General features: G+C 29.5%; 3 protein-coding genes across 4 annotated transcripts; all 3 read left to right on the top strand.

Annotated features, from left to right (window-relative positions):
* The first annotated feature begins 387 nt into the window (after positions 1-387).
* On the top strand, positions 388-4491 carry LOC127239470 (flagellar radial spoke protein 5). 2 transcript variants are annotated; one of them, XM_051257639.1, is made up of 9 exons: positions 388-754; positions 1546-1630; positions 1733-1849; positions 2485-2549; positions 2640-2728; positions 2799-2878; positions 2965-3076; positions 3216-3335; positions 4153-4491. In XM_051257639.1, exons 1-9 carry the CDS (start codon positions 445-447, stop codon positions 4336-4338), a joined length of 1164 nt encoding a protein of 387 aa, XP_051113596.1. In that variant the 5' UTR covers positions 388-444; the 3' UTR covers positions 4339-4491. The 2 variants fall into 2 exon arrangements, with proteins under 2 accessions (XP_051113596.1, XP_051113597.1); XM_051257640.1 differs by lacking the exon at positions 388-754 and adding an exon at positions 889-1269.
* Positions 4492-5810: 1319 nt separating this feature from the next.
* Positions 5811-9464, top strand: LOC127239272 (putative F-box protein At1g67623). Its single transcript, XM_051257347.1, has 4 exons — positions 5811-5929; positions 7202-7367; positions 7471-7659; positions 9456-9464. The coding sequence occupies exons 1-4, from the start codon at positions 5811-5813 to the stop codon at positions 9462-9464; spliced, it is 483 nt and encodes a 160-aa protein (XP_051113304.1).
* On the top strand, positions 9317-11057 carry LOC127239303 (60S acidic ribosomal protein P2B-like). The gene is made up of 4 exons (XM_051257390.1): positions 9317-9411; positions 9544-9634; positions 10325-10557; positions 10855-11057. Exons 2-4 carry the CDS (start codon positions 9547-9549, stop codon positions 10879-10881), a joined length of 348 nt encoding a protein of 115 aa, XP_051113347.1. The 5' UTR covers positions 9317-9411; positions 9544-9546; the 3' UTR covers positions 10882-11057.
* Positions 11058-13137: the final 2080 nt, after the last annotated feature.

Raw genomic sequence — 13137 nt, 5'->3', positions numbered from 1 at the left:
ATAAGCAATATTCTCTGTCCACTCTGAAGGTTTATATTTGTTATATGTTGGTTTTTAAATATTAATTATTATATTAAAATATAGTAGAAATTAAAAAAATCGATAAAAATATTTGTATTAATGTCTTATGATACTAACAAATAGATTTTTAATTATATAAATATAACGATATTTTTAATATTAAGTACAGACAAAAAAAAATAAATATAAAACTTATTAAGCTGAGAGAGAGTATATTATATAGTTAGCATACTCTAACTTGTTTTGTTGATAGAATATTAAATTCAATCAAAAAATATTCTAATAAATTCCCAAATTATTTAGGAAAAAAAAAAAAAAAAAAATCACAAATCCAAAAACATAAGCGAAGAATTGTTTGTTTAGTAGTACTATTAATCCGTATCATATCCATTTCCGCTCCCAATTTCAATTTTCAACCAAGGAATGGCAGCTACTGCTTTAGCAGTGAACCACTTCCTGCACAATTTCTCCCATTCTTCCCCGCCCGGCGGATTCCGGTGGTCGACGAGGGCGAACCACGGAGTGGTCCGGTGCTGTGAGACGGCGGTTGAGTTGGCAGAGAAGAAGAAGGCAGTGGTGAAGAATGGGAGCGATTCGCTGGAGATATGCAGAGTGCTCAACGGAATGTGGCAGACCAGCGGCGGATGGGGCAGAATCGACCGAAACGACGCCGTAGAGGCCATGATTCGGTACGCCGACGCCGGCCTCTCAACCTTCGACATGGCGGATCACTGTAAGTGTTTCTTTGCTTATCTGCCCTAATTATTTGAAGAAGAAGATGGTTATATTCGTGCAAAATCAATTTGGGCAAAATTGTCATTTCGTAAGAGTAGAGAAACCTATGGCGGAGAACAAAGCATCGACGAGCAATGCGATAGCGGATAGGATAAATTTGATAAAATCCAATTCCGAAAATTAGGGTTTCCACCCCCAATCTGCTAATGGCGGTTAACATTTGTACCTCATACTGTCAGTTTACATTCATTTCAACCAAAAGCAGGGCTGATAAGTGTAGAAGTGTATTTGGAAAAAGGAAAGTGGTGGGAAGATCATTTGTTTGCTTGTTAACCGACGATAAGCAGAGAATTGAGCTTAAGAATGAGAAGGATTCACTGGATATTTGCAGAGTGGTGAATGGGATGTGGCAGACGAGTGGCGGGTGGGGTAGGATCGACAGGGATAATGCAGTCGATGCCATGCTTCGATATGCTGATGCTGGACTGAACACTTTTGATATGGCTGATATATGTAATCTATATACTATTCTTTGATTGTTTCATCTTCGATTAAATTTCAGCTGCTGATAATTGGAACTGGTTTTGAGATAATGTAGGATTGTGTACTCTGTTCGATACTTGATATGGCTGATATATGTAAACTTCTATATATCTATATACATATTGTTTGATTGTTTTGTGTTCGATTAAATTTCAGCTGCTGATAATTGGAACTGGTTTTAAGCTAATGTAGGATTGTGTATTCGATGTTTATGTTGTGTTTCTTATGGCCTCATTTGTTGAATAGATGGACCTGCGGAAGACCTTTATGGTATTTTCATTAATAGAGTACGAAGAGAGCGTCCCCCGGAGTATTTGGAAGATGTTAGGGGGTAAAGAGTACTAAGATGCTTCTGATTTTGGTATATTTTAGGCACAACGAAGTCCCTGTCCGTGAAATTTATTTGGTGTGGTATTTCTTTTCGCAATTGCAGCCTCACTAAATGGGTGCCGCCGCCTGTCAAGATGACCAGTAGCTTTGTTCGGGATAGCATCAACGTGTCGAGGAAGAGAATGGATGTTTCTTGTTTGGACATGCTGCAATTTCATTGGTAATGCGATTACTTGTTTCCTCTTTCCTTACACATTTAATCACGATGGAATGGTGATAAATTTGATTTTACAAGCATGTATTGTTTATGTCGCAAGCGTAACACAAGACTGTATAAGTTAGCTCAACTCTACTCTGTAGTTTTGTATTTTGTCCCCTTGAGGAATTCTATAGCGAATTTTTCTGCTATGGTTGTTATTTATGAGCAAAAAGCTAAAGCCTACAAAAATATCGCATATCCAAGTTCTATTTTGCTATTCGATCTTGGTGGTAAGTTTGCTCCGAAATTTTTTTTAAACTTGTCCATACAGTTTTTTGTTGCGGCTTACTGATGTTTTACTTTATTGCCTATATATACTTGTTGTGCTTTTTGTGAAATTAAAATTAAAAGATACTAGTGAAAATACTTGGCTTGTCTCCCAGATATTGAATCTCCAAACTGGATTACCAAATTCTCGTTTTTTGTGTGCATTTTTTATTTTGATTTCACTTCATTCCATTACACTAAGATTAAAACATACTAGTGAAAATACTTGGTTTGTCTTCCGGCCGAACTGGATCATTAAATTCTTGTCTTTTGTATGTATATTTTTTATTTTGATTTCACTTAATTCTGTTACACGATGTATTGATCAGGTGGGATTATTCAAATCTGGGATACCTTGATGCACTTAAACACCTTACAGATTTGAAAGAAGAAGGTCCGTCTGCATTAAGTTTTCTCCGAGTTTATTATAGCTGAAATCCTATTTCTTGCTTAGGCTCGACTACTTTGGCAATCTGTCCTGCAGGTAAGATCAAGACGATTGCGCTGACTAACTTCGACACTGAGAGATTGCAGAAGATCCTCGAGAATGGGATTCCAGTTGTCAGCAATCAGGTAAAAGGGAATTTTCTTTCTCATTACCTCTCAAAACTTTTGGTATGACACAAAACTTCCATTTCTTCAGGTACAACACTCAATTGTAGACATGCGCCCTCAACAGCGAATGGCTGACCTTTGTCAGCTCACCGGAGTTAAACTTATAACGTCTCTATCTCGCGCACAATTTGAAAAAATATCATGTTTTACCATGTTCATTAATAATTGTTCGTATCACTACATATTGTTTGCAGGTATGGTACAGTAATGGGTGGACTACTGTCTGAAAAGTTCCTCGATGTCAATTTAACCGTCCCTTTCGCCGGCCCTCCAATGAACACTCCTTCGTTACAGAAGTACAAAAGGGTAACCTTCCCAGCTGTGCAATCCTATAATTCTTGAATTTTCTTCATACATTGTGCCCAGATTGCCAAACAGTCTTTGTTTGTTTGTATTCTGAATTAATAAGCATTGAATGCGATGTTTTAAATGAAAAAAATGTCAGATGATCAATGCCTGGGGAGGATGGAGTCTTTTCCAAGAATTGTTGAGAACACTAAAGTCGGTAGCATCAAAACATAGCGTCTCTATCCCTACAGTTGCCGTGAGATTCATTTTGGATCAGGTTAGTTTCCATCGATCAAATACACTTGTGTTAATTTTTTTTGGCAAAATTGCTTGTAATCAACATTAGTTTAGAAAGTCTACTATCTTGTCGGGGTGTCAATTCCTGTTTTCAGGTCATGTTCGTATCGGGTTGAGCCATGGGGTAATAAAAAACCTATCAATCTGAACCCGACCAAAACCCAAAATCTGACCTGAAATCCTCAACCCGAACACGACATGAATTCTCTCAGGTCGAATTCAGATTGACCTGATTTAGTTTCAGGTCACCCGAAACTTGAACAAAACCGACACGAAAATTAAAAAAAAAATTAAATTAACCTAAAAATAATTCATTTTTATTTAATTTTTTACATTATTTTATATTTAAACTAATATAAATATTATAAATTAAATTAATAATAATAATAATTTCAGGTCAACTTGAAACCCGACCTGATTTTTATATTTCGGATTATCATATCAACCCGAAACTCGACCCGAACACTACACAAATTTTTTTCGTTTCAGTTTTGGTCGACTCGATTTTTTGCAAATCCGAAATACCCAAATTCAAACTTGAAAGTTTTCAGGTCGAATGAATCAGTTTTTCGGATCGAGTTTAATTTTGACACCTCTACTCTCTCTTGATTTATAAACTGTGTTTTATTTAGAGAACATTGCATATAACTTTCTAAAAATTACAAGAAACTCGTATGATTTTTGAAAATATTGTATAGGACAAAATCCCTTATATATTGTCTAATGTTTTTGAAACTTTTTAAGCCACGTTATATTTTTCCGATATATTAATTTTAATGAGTCTCCTGTCTGTGCAGCAAGCTGTGGCGGGATCAATGATCGGTGTTAGGCTCGGCCTCTCGGAGCACATAAAAGACACCGAGTCGATCTTCTCCCTTGCTCTCGACGAAGATGATAAAAACAGTATTTTGCAAGTTTCACGGAAAGGTGCGAATCTCATCAAATCTATAGGTGATTGTGGCGACGAATATAGGCGTGCCTAGCTAATCCGTTGCGTCTCGGTGTTTATATTTTTATTGTCGATAAAAGTAACAGTAATTATTAAAAATAAGTCATGTGATATTGTCTAACAAATAAGCGAAGATATCAATACTGAATTAATTAAAGTCTTATATAAATATTCACATTAACACAGATATATTGAATTTTATGGTTACATTTTTTTTAGCTAGATTCGATTGGTTGTGCTTCAATATGACCTGTTCAATGTTGTTATATTTTTAAATATAAATATAATAATTTTTGTTTAATTTTGATATATAATTATTTTATTATATTTTGTATTTTGGTATATAGACAAATTAAGGTAATTAAAGTATGTTATATCCAATTATGGAACAAACCTCTTAATTTTGGGAGCTAATGTTGATATATTTTTATTAAAAATATGTTTATGTTTGTATAATTTTTTTAAAAAAATATTTTTCTATTAGTATCACAAAATATCAATAGAAGTATTTTTGCAATTTTTTTTTATTTTGTACTAATATTTTTATATAATAATTAATATTTAAAGATCAGGACAAAAAATATTAAATGAGATCCTTATAACTTGACAAAGTAGTATTATCTTTTATAATAATTACTCTCTCTATCCCAAACACCTTGTAACATTTTTTTTTTATATATCCCAAATATCCTGCAACATTTTCAAAATAGGAAATAATTAATTATATTTAATCTTTCACTCCACACTTTATTCTCTCACATCATTCAAATAAAAAAATAAAATATATATTTCTCTCTTCATCACATCATCTAAAAATTGGTGCGAAAATTAAATGTTGAACCTTGTTTGGAAGTGAGGGAGGATATTATAATCAAACTTAAATATTTATTTTAGCATATGATCCATTCTAATATAGGAAAGCGACAAAATTGGACAAATTAACATAATTATATATATATGTAATATTTTTACACTAAAAAATTAAATATCCAACAAAATCTCAAATATCCAAAACTAAAAGTATCAAATCGAAATATCAAATTTAGCACAGATAACAATTCCTATAATATCTAAATCTAACAAAACTTAAACCTAAATAAAGAAAACAAATATCGAAATTCAAAAAAAAAAAAAAAGCAGCTGGAAGGCGCGAAGACAGAAAAAGAAGGGTTGAAGGACTAAAATGCAATATAGAAGTTTATTTTAAATTTAAAAAAGAAAATTAGAGCTCCACACGTCAACCCCCTATAGGTGGGACTGGGGGACTGCGACATACACGGGCCAACGATTCGGAACTCACTTTTAGTTTTATTATTTATTTATTTATTTATTAAATTAAATAGATATGATATCTGAAAGTTAAACAAGATACGATTTGACTGGCGGGAAAAATATTCTGAAGACCCAAAATTAATTTTATAGTATAAAAACTTTCTTTATTTATACGATAAATTTTGGCTTCAAATATCGAAAATTTTATTATTCAAAAAATTTAAAATTAAAATCATGAGAAGAATGCTTTTCAAATATACAAAATTCGCCGCTCTTCCTGATGAATTGATCATTGATATTTTGGGACGTGTAGCTGCATCTTCCCTTGTTGATTTCTTCAATGCTAAATTGAGGTTTTTTTTTTTTTTTTTAAAATATGAGAATTCGCGATTACTATTTTTAAATTTTGGTTATATAAGAATTTTATGTATGTTTCTTTATCCAAAATTTCCCAAATTTCATTATTTGGACACTGCGGTTCTCGAAAAAAAAATAACTTTTTTCTCTCACAGAACATCCTATCAAACATTATTTTATACCCAAACTCAAACCAAAATTTTATCAAACTTATCAAAAGAAACATATCCTCGTGAAAAATATGTTTAATAAGGTATTATATTTTTAAAAAGTTTTTGTTAATAATAGTACTGCCTTCGTCCACAGCCAATTTATCCATTTGTATTTGGCATTATTGTTTTTAATATTAAAAATATCTTTATATTTATATAATTTTTTGTACGAATGTCATTATATTTGTACTACGTTTTGATATAATAATTAATATTTAAATATTAACATGAAAAAAGTAAATGAATATATTAACGGTGGACGAGGATAGTATAAAAGTTTTAAAATTGTTTATGTAAAGGCTCTTGTTTATACATAAATTTGTGGAATTTTAAAAAATATGAGCTAAGAATAATAAGAAGTTAACATGTGTTATTTTACACCAAAAAAATCATAGGTTTTTATTATTTTGACTCTGTTTTTTTTTAAAAAAAATTATTTTTTTTTCATAAAATATCTCATCATATATTATTTTTAATACTAAATTCAAACTAAATTTTTTTCAAACTTATAAAAAGAAACAAACTCTTAGTATTTGATTTGATATTTTGTAAGAATAAATATTTGTTTGGAATTTTTTTAAAACAATCACAACTGATAAATAATATCGAAATTTCTAAAATATTTGCATAGATATAGGAGTCTTAGATCACACAATGGATATAACCTGGCCATGCCACCTTTATGGGGTCGGTTTATTTTTTTTATTATTATTATTTTTTTAATTGAACTTTTTTTTGTATTTCTTTTTCATATCTTTCATACATTATTATTATTGGAGCAGTGAGTTGTATCAAAAATTGAAAAAATATATATATATAAAGGAGTTTTTCATATAAAATATATTATTTTAGGTTAAATATTTGTTTTTTTTTTTAAAAAAAATAATTATAATGAATTTTTGATTTTTTTATAACAGAGTATCTTAAGGGTTTTTTTTTTTTTTTTTATTAAAATATTTTATATTTTATATTATTACTTTTGTGAATCACAATTAAAAATTAGTGTTGAGAGAACAGAAGGATTTATCTAATTGTTCTTTATTTTATTTTTTGTAGTTGCAAAATATTAAATCAGATTGGGGAAGATGGATACATATATCAAAGAGCAAATTTAGAAAAAATTCCAACAGCAAATTGGAAACCAATGAGTCATGGCCAAAAAGCTTTCTTGAGTAAATGTAAAAAATATAAAAATCCAGAAATCATGTTCAGAAAAGCAGTGGTATGTCTCAATGTATTAATTTACAATTTGTTCTAATTTTATTTATTTATTTATTTATTATTATTATTATTTTTTAATTTTTATTATTAATTTTTTTTTCCAGGTTGCTTACTTCAAAGAAACAGATATTGTTTCATGCACAGTAAATTTAAATAAAGCTCTAAAATTGGGACATTTTGGGGCAATTTACTTTACTGCCCTTGTCATAATATTCATTGGGGAAGATCAGTTAAAACATAAAGGGATTGAATTAATGGGAAAATTGAAGAGATGTAGTAATTTAAATGAAAAGGTAAAATTATGTCGGAATAAATTAAATAATATTTTAAGACAAATATGGATTTTGAAAGACAAACCGATCTGTTGTAATAAGCATACGAGGAAACACGGTTGGTCGTACGAGGACGACGATAGAGAAAAAATAGCGTGTGATGCATGTTGTGCTGACGTGGAATTAAAATTGATTTATTGATCTGGAAATATATTGTAGTAATTGATGTAGAATTACATTTTTCTTAGAAGTACTTTTTAAGTTGTTTGCAATAACATCTCGTATTTTATCACTTTTTTTTCGTCTTACATAAGTGTTTATTGTTTCACATAATTTGTCGTTTTTTTTTTTCGAAAATATAATTATACATTTTAATCATATTTTAAAATTTACTCTCTCTTTTCACACACAAAGTAAACATTTACTTTCGGCGCGGTGTTTAAAAAATAATACTTCTTTCGTCCCATAACAAAGTATCCATTTTTCCATTTTAGTCCGTCCCATAACAAAGTATTCATTTCCTTTTTCAGTAACGGTAAGTATCTACCTAACATTACAAATACCCTTACAATTTACAATATATTACACAAATATCATTACCTTTACATCACACATACTAATAAGGTTATTTTAGTCATTTCTATTTTATCCCTACTATATCCCAATATAATACTAATATTTCTAAAATTACGTGCAAAAAACAAATGGATACTTAGTTTCGGGACGGAGGAAGTAGTATTTTAATTATAGTGAGTAGTTAAAAGTAGTAAAATGATATTTTTGTCCTTACTTTTTGGTGTAAAAGTAATGATATGATGTAAAGTAAGGATATTTGTGAAAAAAAATGAGGTATTTAATGAAATGTTTACTTTGTAATTGAACATTCCAAAATAGAAATATGTATACTTTATAGCTGAACAGAGGGAATGTTATTTATAATTTCTTAATGTTAATTACACTGTTTGGTTATCCTATTCCTAATCTTAATTCATAATTATTTTTATGAATGAAGTATTTGATAACAACAATTTTAACAATTTAAGTCGGATCTATAAGTTAGAATAGTCTTCATTTATCATTTCAAATTAAATATAAATTTATATAATAATAAATACTAATATTAAACTTAGTTTTAATTATTAGATCTAATTAAAGTATTGCATAATATAAAATAAATTCATACTATATTTAATACAAATATTACAACAAAAAATAAAATACAAGTATAAATATTTTTAAACATAAAAATACAACAATCAATTATTTCTAAATTGTTCTATTCTAAAAGGTATTAATATTATATAATTTATATGTATAAAAATATATTAAAAATTAAATTAAAATTGTATAATTGTTTAAAATAAATTAAGAGATAAATTACTTTTGTATAATTGTTCAAATTTCTCAAAAATATATAATAAATATCTGCATAAATATATTATTAATCATTTTAGATCCAAACCAATAATTCTTTTAATATTTTTTAGTTTCCATAGTGCAAATTAAAATAATTATAAATATATAGTAGTATAATGGTATAAAGAATAATTTATCAAAAGCAATAAAAAAAAAAAAAGAGAAAAAATAAAATTAAATAAATTAATAGGCTTAATATGGGCCCAATGGGCTCATAGATAACCCCAAATAACCTTAAATCTTTATATAATACTATTAATAATATAAAGAAAACCCTAATCCTTAATTCACACAGTGGAATTGGCCTTCATAAGCGTAAAACCCTAGCAGCCGCCGTCCGATCAGCGATTCAAAAATGTACGTCGTCGTGAGAATCATCGATTGATTCTGTAATTCTGTAGATGCCATAGTCTGTCGTGCCACTGATTCCTGAATTTCTTGGTGTAATATTGAGATTTTGCATTTTTTTTTCCTTTTCATTTTGAGCAGAGAATGAAGGTTGTAGCAGCGTACCTATTGGCGGTTTTGGGCGGCAACACCTCCCCCTCAGCCAACGATGTAAAAGAAATCCTCGGCTCAGGTTTGTATACCTATCTCTGCAACGGATGATCGTTTGGATGCTCGAATAAGAGAGCGTAATTTTTAATTCGACTCTAGAAGGCATTTGTTTTTGCTAAAATTGGGGAAGTGGAAGAGAATGTAGTATGATAAATTGTTGCTTGATTTGTTCGCGAATGGTCGAATTGAACTCGGGAGGATTTTTGCACCAATAATGTGCCTAATGATATTGAAATCGTTTATGATGTTATGGATTATCTGGAAATTTATTGCACATTTACGCCGTTACTTTGGTTACTGCAAGAAGAAATTAAGTTTGATCTTCTTCTGATTGGATTGGGACTTTTGCATTTCTCCATTTTGTCAATGCTATATTCTGTTCGTAATTTGTAATTCGACTCTAGAAGGCATTTGTTTTTACTAAAATTGGGGGAAGAGGAAGAGAATGTAGTATGATATATTGTTGCTTGATTTGTTTGCGAATTGGTCGAATTGATCTCGGGAGGATTTTTGCACCAAATTATGTGCCTAATGAGATTGAAATCGGAAATTTATTGCACATTTACACTGTTACTTTGGTTTCTGCAAGCAGAAATTAAGTTTGATCTTCTTGTGATTGGATTGGGACTTTTGCATTTATCCATTTTGTCAATGCTCGATTCTGTTTCAAATTTCCTTTTGATGCAAATGATTAAAACCCTTTGTGGATCAGTTGGGGCTGAGGCTGATAAAGACAGGATTGAGTTGTTGCTAACCCAAGTTAAGGGCAAAGATATTACCGAGCTAATTGCTGCCGGAAGGGAGAAATTGGCTTCAGTACCGGCTGGTGGTGGTGCAGTGGCGGCTGCTGCGCCAAGTGGTGGTGCAGGTGGCGGCAGCGCTGCTCCTGCTGCTGCCGAGTCGAAGAAAGAGGAGAAAGTAGAGGAGAAAGAAGAGTCTGATGATGTGAGTTTCAGAAATATATTACTCCCTCCGTCATTCAAATCTATTCTCACTTTACTTTTTTTTTTTTTTTTTTTTTGTCATCCAAATTTATTTTCGTTTTCTTTTTTAGTAAAAAAATACCATGTTTTTTTATTAAAAAAGTAAAAATTTCTATTCTTACATTTTTTTTTTAAAAATTCGTGCCAAATGAGCACACAATTGGATGACGGAGGGAGTACATTTAGATTGTTCTTTAGACGAATCTTTATTCGTTGTGAGCCTCACCTTGACTTGTGCATTGATTGTTTGCCGTTGCAGGATATGGGTTTCAGTTTGTTCGACTAAACATTTGCAGATGTGGATCGACCATCATCGTAACCTCGTAAGTTTTTCATTTTTTCTTTTGACGGAGATATGGATACGCTTTTGTTTATTGGGAAATTTTTGGAAGATGATGATCTATTTTGGAGGGTGTTTTGCTATCTTTGAATGGTTTCAAGAAATTTATTCCCTTTCAAATATTTATGAATTTTTTAAACTTATTACGTGAGAATCTAAACCTATGACAATTCATAAATATTTGAACCCATGACTTTATAGTCACTGTTTATCTCAAACTACTTGTCCACTATTCTTTGAGTACGTTTTCGGTAAAAAATTTTAGCTTAATTTAATAGCTTCCAAATTAGGCCGGCAAGCAAGTAAAAATAGGCGACGGTTGATGTTTTGTATAGGGTTGAAGAATTGTGTTTTTTAGTTGGAATTGAATAAATAAATTATAGATTCTATGGTGAAAAAAGAAAAGAAACATCATGTAACACAAATGTTATGATATTACACGAGACAGTGCAATAGTATCATTTTATTGAGCAAAAAATATTTTTGGTACCATTTAATATCATAATTATCTATCTTTGTTAAACTATGTATATATATATTTTTTATCTGTTTAGTCTAATCAAATAAAAATTTATCAATTTTAGTGACAAAATGATTGATTGGACTGAGCATGGTAAGTTATATTTATTATTATTATTTTTTTTTTAAATTATTTTTTATATATATTTATAATTCAACAAAACTTATATTTTTTCAATTATTTTTTAAATATTAAAAATTGAATACTCCTTCCGTTTCGGAACAAGATTGTCATCTTCTTTTTGAACGTCGATTTTTCAATATTAGTATTATAATGGATTGTAGTGAAAATGACGAAAATATTTCTAGTATTGTGTAATATAAAAGATAATGATATTTGTGTAATATAGTATAAATTGGAAGGGTATTTATTATTTTAGGTAGATAGTACAATTACTAAATTATGAAATAATTGTAAAAAATTATAAAATAATACTTCATCGTCCCTAAATTATTTATCAATTTTTTTTTATTTTGGTCTGTTTCATAATAAAATATTCAATTGTGCTATATTTATATTGGGACAGAGGGAGTAATATATTTATATGGAAAAACTGTTTCTTTAGTCCCGTAACTGAACCCCTTATCATTTTAGTCCCGTAAGTGGAGCCTGTCGCAAACTAGCCTGACGGACACGTCACCTCTGGCGAGCCACGCGGGCGTCTCCGGCGCCGGAGGACTAAAACAACGAAAATTTTTCACTTATAGAACTAGTTTGCGACAGGCTCCACTTACAGGGGTCCAGTTACAGGACTAAAAAACAATTTACCCTATTTATATATATATTTTTCATAATTTATATAGTAAAGATTTTGGATCATACAAACGTCAAAGAGTTTAGGTATGTCTATGCGGGTCGAAAGGGCAACATTGAAGCAAGATTTTTGATGAATGGATCGTGAAGCGAAGAGAAATTTTATATTTTTTATATTCTCTAAATTTATTTTATTATTTATTTATTTTTTTTTGTTATCGTCCAAATACACCCTAAAGGCCTAAACACAACCCTTGTTTTAATAAAAATAAATAAAATCACAATTTCCATTTTTTAAATAAATTGCCATTTTAATATTTTTTTATTTTTTCTTTTTATCAAATAATGGATTTGTTTGTTAGTATTTTGATGTGAATAATCTCTTTCAATGTAAACTATAAATAATTATGTCGGTAATATAAAAAATATTTTTTCGTCCCTGGCTATCATGTTCATTGTAGACATAAAAATTTGAGAGATGTATTGATCAGGAAATTATTAATAATGTATTAGTAAATATAATTAAATAATAAAAATAATTATAGATTAAAATTAAAATAATTAATTAATCTAATTAAAATATATATAATTTTAAAAAATTTAAATATGAAGTATATAATTTTTTCTAAAAGATAAAAATTATAAAATAAGTGAGATAAACGAAAATTGAAAGATGTTCTAATAAATAAGTTTATGTTGAATATTAATTTATATGAAATGATAAAATATTTATTGAAAATTGTGTAATATAAAAATAATATTTTATATTTGAATATTGACTTTATGAAGTGACAAAATATATATATTGAAAATTATACTCCCTCGTCACATTTATGTTGACCATATTTTCATTTTGGCCCATTTACTTGTTCTGTCACTTCTTTTTTTGAAAAACATATATACACCTTAGTCATGTAGTAATTTTTTAA

The sequence above is a fragment of the Andrographis paniculata genome, unplaced genomic scaffold, assembly GCF_009805555.1.
Source record: "Andrographis paniculata isolate CXL003 unplaced genomic scaffold, ASM980555v1 Contig77END, whole genome shotgun sequence".
Classification (NCBI taxonomy): domain Eukaryota; kingdom Viridiplantae; phylum Streptophyta; class Magnoliopsida; order Lamiales; family Acanthaceae; genus Andrographis; species Andrographis paniculata.
The sequence above is the reverse complement of the archived record's forward strand: the minus strand, read 5'-3'. Positions and strand labels throughout refer to the sequence as shown.

Coding starts and splice junctions, on each gene's coding strand:
- LOC127239470 (XM_051257639.1), top strand. CDS start 445: ATGGCAGCTACTGCTTTAGCAGTGAACCACTTCCTGCACAATTTCTCC. Junction 1,850..2,484: donor GACATGCTGCAATTTCATTG/GTAATGCGATTA, acceptor TGTATTGATCAG/GTGGGATTATTCAAATCTGG. Junction 2,729..2,798: donor TTCCAGTTGTCAGCAATCAG/GTAAAAGGGAAT, acceptor CCATTTCTTCAG/GTACAACACTCAATTGTAGA.
- LOC127239272 (XM_051257347.1), top strand. CDS start 5,811: ATGAGAAGAATGCTTTTCAAATATACAAAATTCGCCGCTCTTCCTGAT. Junction 5,930..7,201: donor TTCTTCAATGCTAAATTGAG/GTTTTTTTTTTT, acceptor TATTTTTTGTAG/TTGCAAAATATTAAATCAGA. Junction 7,368..7,470: donor TCATGTTCAGAAAAGCAGTG/GTATGTCTCAAT, acceptor TTTTTTTTCCAG/GTTGCTTACTTCAAAGAAAC.
- LOC127239303 (XM_051257390.1), top strand. CDS start 9,547: ATGAAGGTTGTAGCAGCGTACCTATTGGCGGTTTTGGGCGGCAACACC. Junction 9,635..10,324: donor AAAAGAAATCCTCGGCTCAG/GTTTGTATACCT, acceptor TTTGTGGATCAG/TTGGGGCTGAGGCTGATAAA. Junction 10,558..10,854: donor AGAAAGAAGAGTCTGATGAT/GTGAGTTTCAGA, acceptor TTGCCGTTGCAG/GATATGGGTTTCAGTTTGTT.